The 16,842-nt window shown below is 47.3% G+C and overlaps 1 protein-coding gene across 5 annotated transcripts in view; it reads right to left on the bottom strand.

The window, feature by feature from the left end:
- CACNA1G (calcium voltage-gated channel subunit alpha1 G) overlaps positions 1-16,842 on the bottom strand; it is a 393,060-nt gene that overhangs the window by 224,939 nt on the left and 151,279 nt on the right. For all 5 annotated transcript variants that reach the window (XM_070740004.1, XM_070740005.1, XM_070740007.1 and 2 more), the window contains exon 4: positions 2,670-2,767. In XM_070740004.1, coding sequence (XP_070596105.1) covers positions 2,670-2,767 — 98 coding nt within the window. The remainder of the gene's footprint in view (positions 1-2,669; positions 2,768-16,842) is intronic.

Below are 16,842 nucleotides of genomic sequence, written 5' to 3'. Positions count from 1 at the left end.
AGGCACCTGGCAAAGAAGCAATCCTAAAAGTTCCATGCCCACCCACCCCAACTATGTATTTATAAAACCTCTTTAGGTTTTTTGCTTCCCAATACATCAATATTTCCCAACCCATACTGAATCTACTCCGATTGCAAATATTCAAAAATTTATAAGATCGTTAATATTTTTTCCCCTTAGTTCCTCTCTTGGTAACAAAACAGCCTCTCAAGCACATCACTTCATGACCTTCCTTAAGTCTGTACGCTTATTTGTGATGCTGACTTTGCCTCATTTTCCTTCCTGGGCAGTCTCAGCTCTGCTGTGTAGGATCAAAGATAAATTGCCCAGGATTTGCAAATGTATGAAGCAAATTATATCTCCAGTTAAAAAGAGGCAGATAAATTCAGCCATGCATCTATTCTGCTTGGTGGTGGTGGTGGGAGGATGTTTCAAGGGAGGTGCTTGTATCATAAAATGATAAAAGCAGCAGCAGCAACAATAACAGGGAACATCCTGGTAGATTATGTTTAATTTAACAAGATTAGAAAAGCAAATATAGCCTAGGAACTTCCAGGTTCTGACAGATGGATCCAGGTCAGAATTTCCTGTGTTGTCAAGGTAACAGACAAATTCAACCAGATGGGTCTTCTTCTGTGCTACAGAGCTTTGCACCTACTTATGCTATTAAATGCAGGGGCAGGATGGAATTCTGACTTTTATTTGGGCACTCTACTGAATTAGATGCATCAGATTTCAGATGCTTTGGACTTTCAACTAATATGATTGCCTTGACGTAACTAATTCAAACAACCTCTTGCATTTGTTTAGGGGAGAAAACCCATAAGGTGTATGAAATACAACAGGTGTTCTCCACTACAACAATACATAAATTATTGTACACCTTCAGAAGTAATGACTTTATTGGGTCTAGGGTTGTGTAAGAAATAAATGCACAACTTAGTAGAAGTTATGTATGACCCATCATACTTTTTTTTTTGGCTTAACATGACTTTTATGAAACTGGTCATGCTTAACTTCTTTCACTTTTCACAAAATTTCCATTTTGAAAGTCTAGAGATTTATACCAAATGAACATCACTAGTATATACACTTCTGCAGAGACTCGAAGGACTATACAAATACACAAGTATTGTTGCACATACTGTTACATGCCACTTCAACAGTCATGAGCTGTTAACAGACCATTTGCCACCCACTATTATGTTGTGCTTGGCAGTGATTTGGATAGACAACTGGATCTCTAAGTTAGGCCATCCTTTAAGATCACTCCAGGCTTTGATCCAGGCTTTATGCAGGTGAGTTCACTTCATGTTCGGACATTCAAAGCAAGACCAAGTTCTGACAGTGATCAACATGTTTATTTTTATGTGAAAGGACTGCCCTTTGCTTGCAGCGCCACTGCGGTGTCCTTTTTCATAAAAATAACAATGTTTATTTTTACATGAAAACCTCCCTTTGAAGGAGCTGGGGAATCCCTCCCACGAAGAGATTCCGGGGGCGGAGCTTTGACGTCACCGGCAGGTTGCTAAGGACACCAAGGTGATCACTTCCTGAATTCCATGGAATCCAGGAAGTGATCACCTTGGCGTCCTTAGCAACCTGCCAGTGACGTCAAAGCTCCGAACGCTGAACAAGACCCCGAACTTTGGAAAAATTTCGGGTTTGTGTTCGGCATACCGAACACTGCAAAATTTGGTGCGGCTTCAGTTCGCCCATCACTACTCCTGATAAACCAATTCTCTGCATCCATAACTGCCTCCATTATTTTGCATACTGTTTTGATACGATTGAACGGAAAGCGTTTCATTATTTCTGGAGAACCTATTCCTCCCAGAAGGTTGAAGATGAAAGGGATCACATTAAAAGCAACGTGGGCATGAGGTATAAAGATACAGTGTATAGCTGAGGATAGGAATTTAGGAAATAGGTGTTCCAGAAAAACAACTGGTTCTGAAATGGATAATACCCAACATTCTGCGACGTTGGAAAGACTTTTTTTTTGGCCTTAAATCAAGTAGCATCTGGCAACTCAAGGAAGAGGATTTGTTGTTTATCATCCTCTGCAAGTTATTTAATGCTAGTGGGAGAAAGCACTATAACTATATCCATACATGTCCTCATGCCAATATCGTGTCTAATAACTCATCCATCCTTTTCCATCATGGAAAACCACTAATGTCTCCAAATTAAGGGAACGAATGGTAAACATTAAACAAGCTGAATAATTGATTCACCTGAGACATTAACAAAAAACAACAACACAAAAGAGAAGCAAAACACAAAAAAGGCAAACACTTTTGGAAACAAAATATGACCTCTCCATTCTGTGTTTGATCATAATCACATAAACCACTCAAGAGTCCTTGTTTAGGTAGCGAGATGGGTGGTGTATAAATCTGATAAATAAATAAATCCCTCCATTTTCTGAGGGGATGGCTCAGATTGGAAGGAGAGTTCATCAAAAGGGAACAAACGGGATTATTCATTCACAATGGTCTGGCAAACAGCCTGATAATTGACGTGCTGAAGGGACAGAGGGGAACATGTGCGGTGCAATTTCAGAAAATATGCAATATCTCCAATTTATTCTTTGGATTCCTCATTATCAGAAATGATGAGCTATTACCAAAGGGAGGGGGAGAAGGGAGAAAAGAAATTCAACTTACTAGGAACTCTGTTAATGGCTCTCAAAGGCCGAAGTACCCTGACTGTCCGAACAGCTGAGAAACTGACATTCTGCAGGTCCAAAGAGTATTCCAGCATGCTGCAAAACAAGTATATATGCACATATATTATATACATATATATATCTTATAAATAGAGCAAACGTTTCATAATTCTGCAGGGAAAAAACCCAGATGAAGCATCCAAACCGAATATATATATATATATGGTGATTTTTAAAAACAGCAACCACAACCCACTATTAGATTTCTCCCTGTTCAGGAATATACCTAGAGGAATTCATTTATGAGTTATTTGCACACCAGATTTAAGTTTGTGAATCAAAACTATTTTGGCAAGTGTTCCCTCATCTTTTTTTTTTTGGGGGGGGGGAGAAGGGTTATAGGCAATTGGCGAAGTTTCCCAAAGTTTATTGTACTTTTCTGAATGGAGAAATTTGCCCACATAGCATAAAAACAATATAAACTAACTGGAGCTTTCAAATTTGGATTTTGTTTCCAACATATGGGAACTATCCAAAAGTGATATAAGCTATAGGATCCTCATAACCAAGTGTCCACTTTGGGGCCTATTTTGGAGCAGAGTATTCACAGAAATATGAATTATCCCATGGAACCATGTTTACGTAAGTGCTATTTGATGTCAGCATGAAGACTCCTCTGAAAGCCATAATTTGGGGGCATTCTTTCATTACTCAGTTTGCATTCATCTGCACTTCTATTCAAAATTCCACTGTCCAAACCATTTAGTTTCTTTCTTTGCTTCAGATCCTTTTCCTGGCTTCTCATTCCCTTCTCCATCTGGTGTTCTGTCCTCTCTACAAAGTGATTCACAGTTTTCCAACTTTTAGCTTTTGTTTGTTCTTATTACTTATTTCTTTGTGACTTGCTTGCTTTCCACAAAACAAAAATCTCTGCTCAATTCAACACTCCTTTCATTTTTTTTTTCTGGTTGTAGAAAACATCCCTCCTGGATGTGTAGGAGATGCTCTTTGTCTTCCTTTCCTCAAACAGAATGGGACAACATGCCATGGACAACTCACCATGGACAACTCTCCATAGCCAACTTGCTGTAGTCAACTCGCTACAGCCAACTCACCGTGGGACAACTTGTCACAGGACAAGCCAACAAATACAAAAGTTAAACTAATTTCAACAGAACCATGGCTAATTTAAAAAAAAATCAATTCAGAAATACAAGACTTACAATAATTTTGATGAAAACATGGTCACCAATAAAGTAATAATGAAATTATTAATACAGCTTTGAATTGTCCCATGGCAAGTTGGTTGTAGCGAGTTGTCCCACTGGGATTTGGCTGTGGCAAGTTGGCTACAGTGAGTTTTCTGAAGTAGTGTAGAGTTTCCTGCCCAAACAGGGGTTTGGACTAGAAGACCTCCAAGGTGCCTTCCAACTCTGTTATTATTATCCTGGGTGAAATTTCTGAAAGGGAGAAAGTTAATTCATATTTTGAGGAACAAAGTTTTTTTTTTCCAGAATAGAAAAAGTCAAGCAACTAAGAAAGCGAAATTGAAGAAATTGCTCCTGAAAATTCCCTTTCTAATTCCAAATTACTTGCCAACAGAAGAGAATAGCTGAAGCTCAGGGTTGAATTGTGGAGTCATTGTACTTTCTGGTTTGCTGGCAGATGTTTATTACCTGATTAGGTGATATCATCAATCCTGGTGACTGTGGGGTTTGCTCCCTGTTTATACACAGTAACTTGTCCAGTGAGTTGTCCTAAACCTTCTTCAAATCCATTCTCAAAGCATCCCTCAAAGCATATATCAAATAGTTCACTCTACAGTCCTTCATTTACCTCCATTCTTTCCTCCCACCCTCTCACTCCTGTGATAGGGCCCACTCTCTGTCTTAAAAGGCTTCACTAAAGCTATAAAGCTTCAACTGCACTGATAATACATGCAAAAAATAGCAACACCATCATTTATATTTTGTAATTGCTCTGAGAGTTCCAGGCATCCCACAGGGAGGTCTTTTCTAATTTTATCCAAAAACAAGTTTCTAGTCTGAAGGCATGAATTCCATGGCTGTGTAGACTTATACCTGGATCTTTACTGTACCAATCTAGCACTTCAATCATTTCCCAGGTTCCATTATTCTTTTTCAAGGCTCTTGGAAAGCTAAGAACCAAGAACCAAAAACTTCTGAACAATTTCCGGACTCAAAGAAAGAAGATACTTAGGGAGCCTATTCCTTCCTTTCTCCTCTTTGAATTTGGCAGCCTCTCACTTGCCTATCTAGATTAGCAACAAGCATTCAAGTTTCTATAATAACTAGGATAAGCTATGATCACATTACATTTAAGTTGGAAAAACTGTACAGATGTAATTGCTAGTATTTTCCCCCTGATGCTCCAGTAAAGGAAAATGGTTTCTGAAATAACTTAAAAATCACTTGCACAGTACTTTAGATATGATGATGTATATTTTTTTCTTACTGCGGCCAATGATATTGATCTGTGGGAACTGATGAGACAAAGGGACAAGATAAGAGGATATATGGTCAGTAGAATTTGAGACCAAGCTATAAGGAATAAATTGGAATCACTTTATAATATGTAAATAGATATATTGCTCTTGAGTTAAAATAGTATACATAAAATACGCCCCCATTTTGGTGGAGGGTGTGAATGTTGTCTGGTGGTGGGCACTAATCACTGTGCACATTGTTATATGTTGTGTGTATGTTTTATATTATAAAATCAATAAAAATATTTTTTTTAAAATATTTATTCCTACTGCTATCATAAATGAAAAATAATTAAACAGTTAAACACTTTCACACCATGGTTTTAGAAGATGTCACAAGATACAACTTTATCTGCCTTCATAACACAATGCTCCCTGTTATGAAATGTATTCAAAACTCCATGTAATTCACCATGTCTCCTTTGCTCAAGCACAATTCCTTCTATTTAAAAGTTATTTAAAGATAGAGCTGTACAATTAAATTTAATAGTAGTTCTGAATCATTGCAATGAGAAATGGATCTCACCACCAGGGACTGCCCTGAGATGGTCTGCTGGTGGCCTAACACTTCCAGCTAACAGGTTGATGGAAATTGCAGCCTTCTTATATCTGAAATGCTGAAGCTATTTTTTTCTAACCCAGACAGTTCCCAAATCCTGCTTTAAAAATTCAGCCAATAATGTATGCACTATTAAAGAGTACAGCTACAAATACAACTAGGACAGAGTCACTAGATTAAAGGTACCATAGCTTAGTGTAAAAGTATCTGCAAAAGTTCCATGTTTAATCTCCAGTTTCCCCAAATAGAGCTAAGAAGAGCTTTGAAGAGCTGCTGCCTCTAGTTTTCTGTAACAGCCCACTGAATCTCCAGGATTCTGAGAAGTGAATCCCCAGTGAATCTCCAGCCCAGTGAAGCTCCACGAAACTGAGAATTTTGCCATGACAACTTTGCAGAAGTCCCATAAGGGCTTCTTTCAAGAGGCAACTGGACTTTCTTTGATGACATTTCGCTTCTCATGTAAGAAGCTTCTTCAGTTCTTGGATGAAAAGCTAAATGTCTTCAAAAGAAGAAGGAGAAGAAGGAGGAGAAGGAGAAGGAGGAGAAGGAGAAGAAGGAGGAGGAGGAGGAGGAGGAGGAGAAGGAGAAGAAGAAGAAGAAGAAGAAGAAGAAGAAGAAGAAGAAGAAGAAGAAGAAGAAGAAGAAGAAGAAGAAGAAGAAGAAGAAGAAGTAGTAGTAGTAGTTGTCTAGTTGGGACAACCATGACCTGGATGACTGAGAATCTCCATAAACAACTTTGCAGAAGGGAGGCTGAAAGGAGATTGTCAGAGAGCCATTCATAATCTGGGCTCATCAGTGTCCCATTTCTGGCACTCTGACTCCTAGGGACTGCCTGGACTAATCTGGCTTCAGCCCGCCCGCCCTCTTGGCAAGATTTCGGAAGAACCAGCTCAGTGTAACGATTAAGGCATCTAACTAGAAACCCAGAAAATGTTGAGTTCTATTCCCCGCTTACACACAAAGCCAACTGGGTGACCTACTTGGGTCATTCTCTCTCTCTTAATCCCAGGAAGGAGGCAATGGAACCACTTCCAAAATCTTGCCAAGAAAACACTTAAAGCTTCACTAAAAAGTTGCACACAAAGGCAAATTAGAATGGTTTACTTTGTGCTGACTAGAAGCTACTTAGGGCATGTGAATAAAAACTGCTGTAAGGAGAAGTTAGAAAGATAAGAATCCAGAAGAAGGCTTGATACCCACATTGACAAAAAACATTGCCATTATCCTGTAGTCCTGTAACCCCCAAATCTTCCTGCAGTTGCCTCTGGCAATGGGCAAATGTGTTCCCCCTGCCCTAAAAGAGCTCACATCTCTATAAGGAGAGCGAAAGGTTTTGAAATGACAGTGGCATTGGGGTAGACTTTAAAAAAAACCTCTTCTTGCAATCCCCATTCTTGATTATTCCAATACTTATTTATAATGTTATATTTAACATTGTTTTTCAATTATTAACAATCTATACATGCATTTTCCAGAAGGAGAAGATGCACCAAGGTGACAAAGTATAAAGGACTAATGGCCCTTTGACAAATACTCTGCACCTTCATTAGTTGGAAATCTCATGATTATGATGTTGTACCCCCACCCTCACCCTGCTGCCCAAGACAGTATAGTCCCTCTACATTGATGAAAGTGGGTATACATAGGCTTGTTTTGTGTGAATTAGCCACAAGATGGCTCCCTGAGCTGAAGTATCATGTATGCCCTGGTAGGGTGTAAGTGATCAAATGGGAAGAAATTGGATTGGAATCTAAACCTAGCCCTGATTTATTCCTGCAAAAGGGGTTTGGATGCAGGCCTATGGACCTCCTTTTCTATCAAGGTGGTGGTGTGGGGGATCAGTTTAAGCCATCATGAACATGTGGCTGGAGCTTTATGTATGGATTAGAAATGAGAAACTTTCCTTCAAGCAGCAGGCTCTCAATAATCTATTTTCTAAGGATAGGAAGAAATATATATACAGTGGTCCCTCGACTTGCGCGTTCTCGATTAGCGCGAAACGCTGCAACGCGGTTTTTCAAAAAATATTATTTAAAAAAATAAAATATTAAAAAATAAATTTTTTTTTATTCTGTTCCCTGAATGGAGACCGCCGGCCGCTCAATCGGGCCGGCAGGGAACAGAATGGAGCCTTCCGCAGCGGGGCTGGTAAGGGGGGGAGCCGAGGGGGGAGCCGAGCCCAGCCCCGTGGCATTCGCTTTCCTCCCGCCAGCAGCCGACTGATCGTGGGCTCCTTCGCAACCTCGGAGAGCTTCCTGGTTTTCGTGAGCTTTCATGCCCCGGAAGCTCTCCGAGGTTGCGAAGGAGCCCACAATCAGTCTCGGCTGCGGGTGGGAGGAAGGCGAATCCCCCGTGGGCTCCGTTACATCTTCCGCTGCCAGCCAGGCCATGCTGGCGGCAGCGGAACAATCGCTGGCTGTCAACTTTTCTTTTTAAAACTGGGCAGGAGCTGACTTGCCTCCCCAGTGCTAAAAAGAAAAGTTGACAGCCAGCGCTATGACTGACGGAATGCTGAGCCTCCCGGTGGAAGGCTGCCGCTTGGCCGGGGAGGCTCGGCCGAAAGGGGCTGGAGCGGCAGAGCCGAGCACGCCTTCCGCCCGGGAAGTCCTGCCCCTTCATCCCCACCCCTCGCCCCTGTGGTCGGCGGGGATGAAAGGGCAGGACTCCCTGGGTGGAAGGCGTGCTCGGCTCTGCCGCTCCAGCCGCTTTCGGCCGAGCCTCCCCGGCCAAGCAGCCAGGGAAGTCGAGCCAGGCGTGGCGGCGGCAGCGCTGCTTCTCCGGTCGCCCGGTCCTCTCCTGCCTCCTGCGCCGATGTTCCCCGCTGCGACAGAAGGCAGTCGCTTGGCTAGGGAGGCTCGGCCGAAAGCGGCTGGAGCGGCAGAGCCGAGCACGCCTTCCGCCCGGGAAGTCCTGCCCCTTCATCCCCACCCCTCGCCCCTGTGGTCGGCGGGGATGAAAGGGCAGGACTCCCTGGGTGGAAGGCGTGCTCGGCTCTGCCGCTCCAGCCGCTTTCGGCCGAGCCTCCCTAGCCAAGCGACTGCCTTCCGTCGCAGCGGGGAACATCGGCGCAGGAGGCAGGAGAGGACCGGGCGACCGGAGAAGCAGCGCTGCCACCGCCACGCCTGGCTCGACTTCCCTGGCTGCTCGGCCGAAAGGGGCTGGAGCGGCAGAGCCGAGCATGCCTTCCGCCCGGGAAGTCCTGCCCCTTCATCCCCACCCCTCGCCCCTGTGGCCGGCTCATCCAGGGGGGCGTGTGTGGACTGGCAAGCGGCAAGCGGGAAGACCAAGGGAAGGTTCCTTCAGCCGCCCAACACCTGATCCGCTCCGCAGCGCGGCAGCAGCGAGGAGCCGAAGATGGGGTTTCCCCTTTGCCTTTACCCCATCTTCGGCTCCTCGCTGCTTCCGCGCTGCGGAGCAGATCAGCTGTTGGGCGGCTGAAGGAATCTTCCCTTGGTCTTCCCCGCCGCCCACACGCAAACTCCACCATCTGCGCATGTGCGGCCATGAAAAAAATGGCGCACATGCGCAGATGGTGGTTTTACTTCCGCATCCAATATAACGCGGAAATCGGTTAGCGCGGGAGGTCTTGGAACATAACCCCCGCGCTAACCGAGAGATCACTGTATAGTGATACCTCATCTTACAAACGTCTCATCATACAAACTTTTCGAGATACAAACCTAGGGTTTAAGATTTTTTTGCCTCTTCTTACAAACTATTTTTACCTTACAAACCCACCGCCGCTGCTGGGATGCCCCGCCTCTGGACTCCTGTTGCCAGCGAAGCACCCATTTTTGCACTGCTGGGATTCCCCTGAGGCTCCCCTCCATGGGAAACCCCACCTCCGGACTTCCGTTGCCAGTGAAGCGCTTGTTTTCGCAATGCTGGGATTCCCCTGCAGCATCGCAAAAATACAGAAGTCCGGAGGTGGAGTTTCCTATGGAGGGGAACCTCAGCGGAATCCCAGCAGTGCAAAAATGGGCGCTTCGGCTGGCAAAAGGGGTGAATTTTGGGCTTGCACGCATTAATCACTTTTCCATTGATTCCTATGGAAAACACTGTTTCGTCTTACAAACTTTTCACCTTAACAACCTCGTCCCGGAACCAATTAAGTTTGTAAGACAAGATATCACTGTATATTTAATTTCTGGTGTATGTTTTGGCTACCCTATCTAGAAAGATCTTTACTACAATCCAGTGTTTCTAGAGATGACAATCAAATGCACTGAATTATAAATAAGATTTACCAAACACAAGAGGTTAAGCTCCAAGTACAGGTAGCCTATCAGCATTTGTATTACACCCCAACTATCAGTCCAATGGTTTCTATACTGACTGATAGAGGCTGCTCAGGAGCTCAAACAAGACTATTTTCCTGCTCAGTCCTAAATCCAGGAGAATATTGAGCAATGCAAGGCTGTGATGTGCCATAGAATTAATATGTGGCTCAGATTTTTCCCTTCTATAAACAACCTTTATATCAATGTTACATTGAACAATCCTCTATACAATTTAAAGTATCGTATTATTTGGACATCGTATTTTAAAACTAACTAATCTCCAAAGACAAATGAAACTCCATAATCTCCTATTGCTTCACCTCACTGTTCTTGTGAACAGCAGGTATGAGATAAAATGAAACCGTGACTCTACTGTTATTCAGGCACACACCTTTAGACATTAGAAGCACGGGATGGGATTGAGAAGCAGAAAGCAAGGGACATCAATCTCTGCACAATTGCTCCTTTTGCTGAAGCATCCAGTATTAATCAGTATTTTTTACTGAAGATTCTAATGTTAGCTAGCACTAAGGTCGGGAGCCACGTGGACTGCTGAACTGATGATTCACAGCTAAATGAACAGACACCACAAAATCACTTGTCACAATTAATACAGTAGCTCCATATTAAGAATCAGAATGGATAACGCGAATAGATTAGTAATGCATCAGTTGCATTTGGGCCCACAGTGGGTCTGAGAAACTGAGGTACAATTGTTATATAATTGTATAATTGTTACACATACAGGAAGTATAGGCAGCTTTCCAGTAAGCTTGTTTGCTCACTTTTTCCTCTCACATCTCATCAAACAGCTGGCTGGCTCAAACTCATTGGCTTGTACTGAAGAACAGAATTCCATATCAGAAAAATGAATGCACTTATGCAACGTTCATGCAAAATTGGTGCAATTCCCATTGTGCTCTGGGTAACTGGTATGCATTGATCAGAAATATTTGTACATACAATTAACCAGTCACAAGGCACATGAATCCTGATGCACCAAAAACTTTATTACCTAATTCCAGCATTCCATAATTCCTTATTTTCAATTGAGCCTCTTTCAGCTAACCCATTTAAATCTCCCCATTACTAGAACACCAATCACTGAAAAGTGTGAGTGATGAGCAAAGAGATAAAAAGGAAGAGAGGAAACAGATAACATGGACAAGGAGGTACAGTGAGAAGGTCAGAAACATTGCTATTGCTTTTGGGGCATGGAAAATGAGATAGTGATGACTATTGCTTAATTACAGATGTTTTTGGAGACTGTCACACAATTGAGGATTTGGAAGGGACTACAAAAATAATCTTATTAAATCTTCAATAATGTTGAGGAAAACCAATATAACCATTCTCAAGAGGTGGTTGTCCAGTCTTTTCTGGGGGGAAAAAAACACCTCCCAAATTAGAGAATTTATAGTGCCAAGAGAAAGACTGTCTAGTTGTTCTACAAATCTTATAATTAGGTCCCCAAATATGTTTTTTCAAGAGGCAACTGACTGGTTTTCTTTCAAGAAGTTTCACCTTATCCAAGAAGCATCTTCAGCTCTGATTGGATAAAAAAATGAAATCTCCCCCCCCCCAAAAAAAACCCCACCAGAAAGTCCAGTTGCCTCTTTAAAAAAACCACCTTTGGGACAGTCATGACCTGCAGCATTGAGAATCGCCTTAGACTCTTGCAATTAGGATTTTTTTCTTTATTTTAAAATACAATATAAGTAGCTGAAACTTCTAGCCATTACTTCTAAATATATTTAATCAGTGTATTGACCATCTCAATGAGCAAAGCAACAAAAATAAAATAGATTAAAAACAAACAAAAATTCTGATCAACAGTAAGAAAGAAATTAGCTAAATATGCTCCTACGTACATTCCACTCTGGTTACTGGGTGAGCCTTGGTCCCCATGATGGATTACCTTAATGAGGCAACTTTTAATACTGTTGATCGTGGCTTCCTTTGAACTGAATTTGGTGTTGGAGGCCCTATTATGTAATTCCCCTTATTTTTGGTAAGGTAGATTCTAAATAACAGCATTAAGTTAGATCCAGGGGTGGGCTACTGTGCGGATGGGGGACACACAGTGGGGTAGCAAAAATGGAGCTCCACCCCAGAGCACCCAATTTGCACTGAAAGATGTTGAAAGAAAATGCAGGGCATCCTGCATAAGCCACACCCACAGTGTGGTAGCAAAAATGTTGGTAGCCCTTCACTGGTTAGATCCCTGACACCATCTTATCTACAACACTGTTTTAAATCTGTATTAAGATGTTGAGTCTGTTCACGATGGAATGCCGCCGGCGACTCACCAGCCGGCGCGGGGTTGCGGCGTGGGACCGGGGAAGGAGGCCGCCATGTTGGGGCGGAGCCTGCGGCCCCTCGTCATCCCCAGGGGCCGCAGTGATGAAGTTTGGTGGCGCGGGCCACCCATTGGCCGGGCGAGGGTGAGGCAGCCCTATAAAAGGGGCTGCCTCGTGGCGCAGTTACCCTCGCCCGGCAGTTTCGGAGACAGCCCTGCTGCTCCCGGACGTCTCAGGAAGGCCCGAAAGCGGCGAAGAGCGTGGGCGGCGAGCGGAGGCTCGGGCCGACAGCCAGCTGGCGAAGGGAGCCCGACAAGCCTCTGAGGCGGAAGAGATCGCCGGAGCGGCAGTCCGGAGGCGTAGGTCGGCGGCGCCCGGCGGAGACAGCGCGGCAAGGCCCGGAGGCCTCAGCAGTCGCGTGGGCGGCAGTAGGAGGCCCGGGCCGACAGCGCTAGAGGCATCGGCTGTTTGTCGGGCCTCCTCTGGTTTGGAGGGGAGTGGACTAATGGCGAGGGGCAGCAGGGCAACAGCGGGGACCCGGCGGCGGGCAGCGGGGGGGCAGGCCGGCGCTCAGGGCAACCCCCCCATTGAGCCCCGCCGTACGGGAAGGAGAAGGGCCCCCAAGAGGGCTTGGGGGGAGGCCCCTGGGGCTGAGCAGGACAGCAGGCCAAGTAGGGAGGGCAGCTCCAGGGGGGAGGAGACCACCAGGGGGCGGGCCCCAAGGCGCCAGGAGGCGACCCCTAGGGCAGCAGGCCGCCGCCAGGGGAGGGCCCCAGTCAGGGGGCCACGTGGCAGCAGGAGGGAGGTTACTGATCCCGGGGAGGGTGACCCCAGCCCATTTGAAACGAGTGGGTCTGATGAGGGGTCCCCCCCAACACGGGCTGTTGGGAATGAGGGTACAGGGGAGGAGACAGTCTCTGTATCTTCACACCTTCTTTCTGCCTTACTCGAGAAATTGGATGAGGGGCCAAGGAAGAGGGGCCGGTCCCGGCACGAGGACGCCAGGGGTGCCCCGAGCGCAGAGGGGACCCGAAGCTCCTCGGAATCTGAAGAAAGGTCTCAGAGGGTGCGATCCGACCGGCGCGCCAAAAAACGGCGCAAGAGGAGACGTGGAAGCAGGGCCGCTTCTGCCTCAGAGGAGGCTGATGACGACTCTTCACATTGGGGTGAGTGCCCGGTACCCAGGCATCGTTGGTCCCGGCCACGGGGACCACGAGGCAGGGTACGGGCGGTTAAACACAAGTCACATAAATCACATAGCACATGGCGTTCGCGCACGGCAGCCCAGGTATGGGGGAGGGGCCGAAAACGTGGGATGACAAAGAGGGGCAGGAAAAGGAGGGACCCCTCAATGGATAGCTCAGAGTCCACGACCACAGAGTCCACTGATACCTCCACTGTCGACAGCGACAACCCTTTTGCTCCTGGCCTCCCTGACACTCCGCTTAGCATGCACATGTCACAGGCCCTTAAACGAAAGATTTGGCGCGGGGCTTATGTAGATATATTTAAGATTCTGTTGCCGGAAAAATCCAAGAAGGACAAGGACAAGGAAGGTAAGAAGGGGGCTGCGGAGTCAAAGGATGTCAAGATGGATAAAGGAATTTTATCATGGGCATACGCCTTTCTGGCATATCACTCAGTGGTTGTCGAAGACGATGTACACAAGACCCATGAGCTTATCCTATATATGAATATGATATTACGGGCTTATCAGGAGTTTGGTGGGGAGGCGTGGAAGCAATACGATGAGGATTTTAGGAGGTTTGCCGCACACAATAGGCACTGGCCGTGGGACATGCGGCACAACGATTTGTGGCTTCAAGCCACGCAGCAACCCGCCACCCCGGCTAGCGGGCGGACGCCTACAGGCCACCTGCTGCTGACCCAGGGAAAAGAGGCTACCCTCCCCCGCCCGGGGGCGGTCTCGGGGACCCAGGGCTCGGCGCAGCGGGGTGCGACGAGTTCGCCCTTTCGGATCCCGCCGTACTGTTACGAGTACGGCGCCAGAGGAGCCTGTGCCAGGCCAGCTTGTCGCTTCCGCCATGCCTGCGCGTTGTGTAATGGCAGACACCCGATATCAGCCTGCTATAGAGGCAGAGGGGGAGGCGGCAACAAGCCAGCAGTTGGCCAGGCTAAGGCCCAGGTGCCTGGAGCTCAGGGCAAGGGGGCCAACCCCCATTAAATTGGATAGGTTGAGAGACAGGCTTGGGGGTTTTCGCCCTAAGAAAGAGGCTGAGTTCTTGGTTACAGGTTTTTCGGAGGGTTTTAGAATTCCGTATAGGGGGCCCAGGATTGCTTGCCTGGCTAAGAACCTTAGGTCAGTTTCCGGAATGGAACACGTGGTTCGGGAGAAAATTATGAAGGAGGTGCGGGAGGGCCGGGTGCTGGGCCCCTTTAAGGAGCCGCCCCTGCCTTCTCTGCAAGTATCCCCCCTGGGAGTGGTGCCCAAGCGGGCAGCGGGGGAGTTCCGGCTTATTCACCACCTGTCTTTTCCTCCGGGTAACTCAGTTAACGATCATATTCCTGATGACCTGTGTTCGGTGCGTTATACTTCCTTTGATACGGCGGTCTCGGTGGTTCGAGAGTGCGGTCCGGGGGCCCTGATGGGTAAGTGCGATATCAAGTCGGCCTTCCGGCTCTTGCCGATTCACCCCGAGGATTTCGACCTCTTAGGTTTTCAGTTTGAGGGGGGGTTTTTTGTTGATCGGGCCCTCCCGATGGGTTGTTCAGTTTCATGTTCATTGTTCGAGAAGTTTAGTTCCTTTCTAGAGTGGGCCCACGTGAGGAGTTCTGGGATTCGGTCAGTGGTCCATTACTTAGACGATTTTCTTTTCGCGGGGCCGGCGGGCTCTGACGAATGCCAGCGTGGAATGGCAGGTTTTCAGGGGTTGTGCGGGGACCTCGGCGTGCCTCTGGCGCAGGAGAAGACCGAGGGGCCCACCACTAGGCTTACATTCCTGGGCATTGAGGTGGACTCGGTTGCCCAGACCTGTCGGCTTCCGGATGACAAACTAGCGAAGCTGCGGGACACAGTTAGGGTCGTTAGGGCCGCCAGAAGGGTGACCCTGAGGCAGGTACAGGAGTTGGCGGGTATGTTGAACTTCGCTTGTAGGGTAATTGCGCCAGGTAGGGCGTTCATGTTTAGGCTTTACCAGGCAACGGCCGGCCTCTCCAAGCCTCACCACAGAATCCGCTTGACGGCTAGCGTGAGGAAGGACCTGGGGGTGTGGCAGGAATTTTTGCAGACATATAACGGGGTCTCCTTTTGGAGACAGGACATGCTGTTGAAAGGTGACTTCCAGGTGAAATCCGACGCAGCCGGAGCAGTGGGTTTTGGGGTGGTTTGGAAGGATAGGTGGTTTAGGGCAGACTGGCCTCCAGAGTGGCAGGGCACCGCAGTGTGCAGGGACTTGACGTTCTTGGAGCTGTTCCCCATTGTCGTGGCTATCGAGCTATGGTCCCCTAGCTTCACCGGTAAGACGATACATTTTTGGTGCGACAACATGGCGGTTGTACATGTTGTCAACACACTTTCTTCCAAGAACGAGAGAGTGATGGGTTTGGTGTGTCACATGGTGGTTAGGTGCTTGGCCCAGAACATGCTTTTCCGGGCACACCATGTCCCGGGGATCAGGAATGGGGTAGCAGACGCTTTGTCAAGGGGGCAGTTGGCTAGGTTCCGGCTGCTTGCCCCACAGGCCGCGGAACAACCGGAGGCACCCCCCCCCGCTCCTGTGGCAGATTGGAGGGCCGATGTGAACAGGGCAATCGACCTGTCCATAGCAGCAAGCACCAGGAAGTCCTACCAGCGGGCAGGTAGGGAATTTTGGGTTTTTCGTCATGACAAGCGGTACGACCAGCTTTGGCCGGCCCCGGTGGAGCACCTGCTGGAGTTCTGTTCTCTTAGTAAACGCCGGGGGTTGTCAGCCCGCACAATTCGAGGCAAACTGGCCGGCCTGGCTTTCATAGCCAAGTCCAGGGGTTTCTTGGATAACACAGGTGACTTCAGGATTAAAAAGGCACTGGAGGGGTGGGTCAGGGAGAAGGGCCCGCCCCGGGGTGATAGGAGACGCCCCCTCAAGTTGGCCCACTTACGGGCTTTGGGTGATTTGTGGGACAAGCTGTGTCGCTCCCAGTATGAGGCAGCCCTTTACCGCGCGGTTGCGGTTACGTTGTTTTTTGGCGCGTTCCGTATAAGCGAGGTTTTGGCGGCATCCAAGTTCGATCACTCTGGCCGCGCCTTTCAAGCTAGGGACATTCGATTTCGGCGGGGCTCAGTTTTCCTTCGTCTGCGCTGCTCCAAAACGGATCAGAGGGGCCGGGGCGTGACGGTCCAGCTTTCCAAGACCTGCCAGAGGAAGGTGTGCCCCGTGGGGGCAATCTCATCGTATTGGGGCATCCGGGGAAGTTACCCCGGCCCGCTTTTCTGCCATGCATCCGGGGACCCTCTCACTAGGTACCAGTTCTGGGCTGTGGCAACCAAGGCCCTGGCCCGGATGGGCCTGAACCCCATGCGTTACGGG

This window comes from Erythrolamprus reginae, chromosome 2 (assembly GCF_031021105.1).
Source record: "Erythrolamprus reginae isolate rEryReg1 chromosome 2, rEryReg1.hap1, whole genome shotgun sequence".
NCBI lineage: Eukaryota > Metazoa > Chordata > Lepidosauria > Squamata > Dipsadidae > Erythrolamprus > Erythrolamprus reginae.
This window is presented reverse-complemented; position numbering and strand designations above follow the sequence as displayed.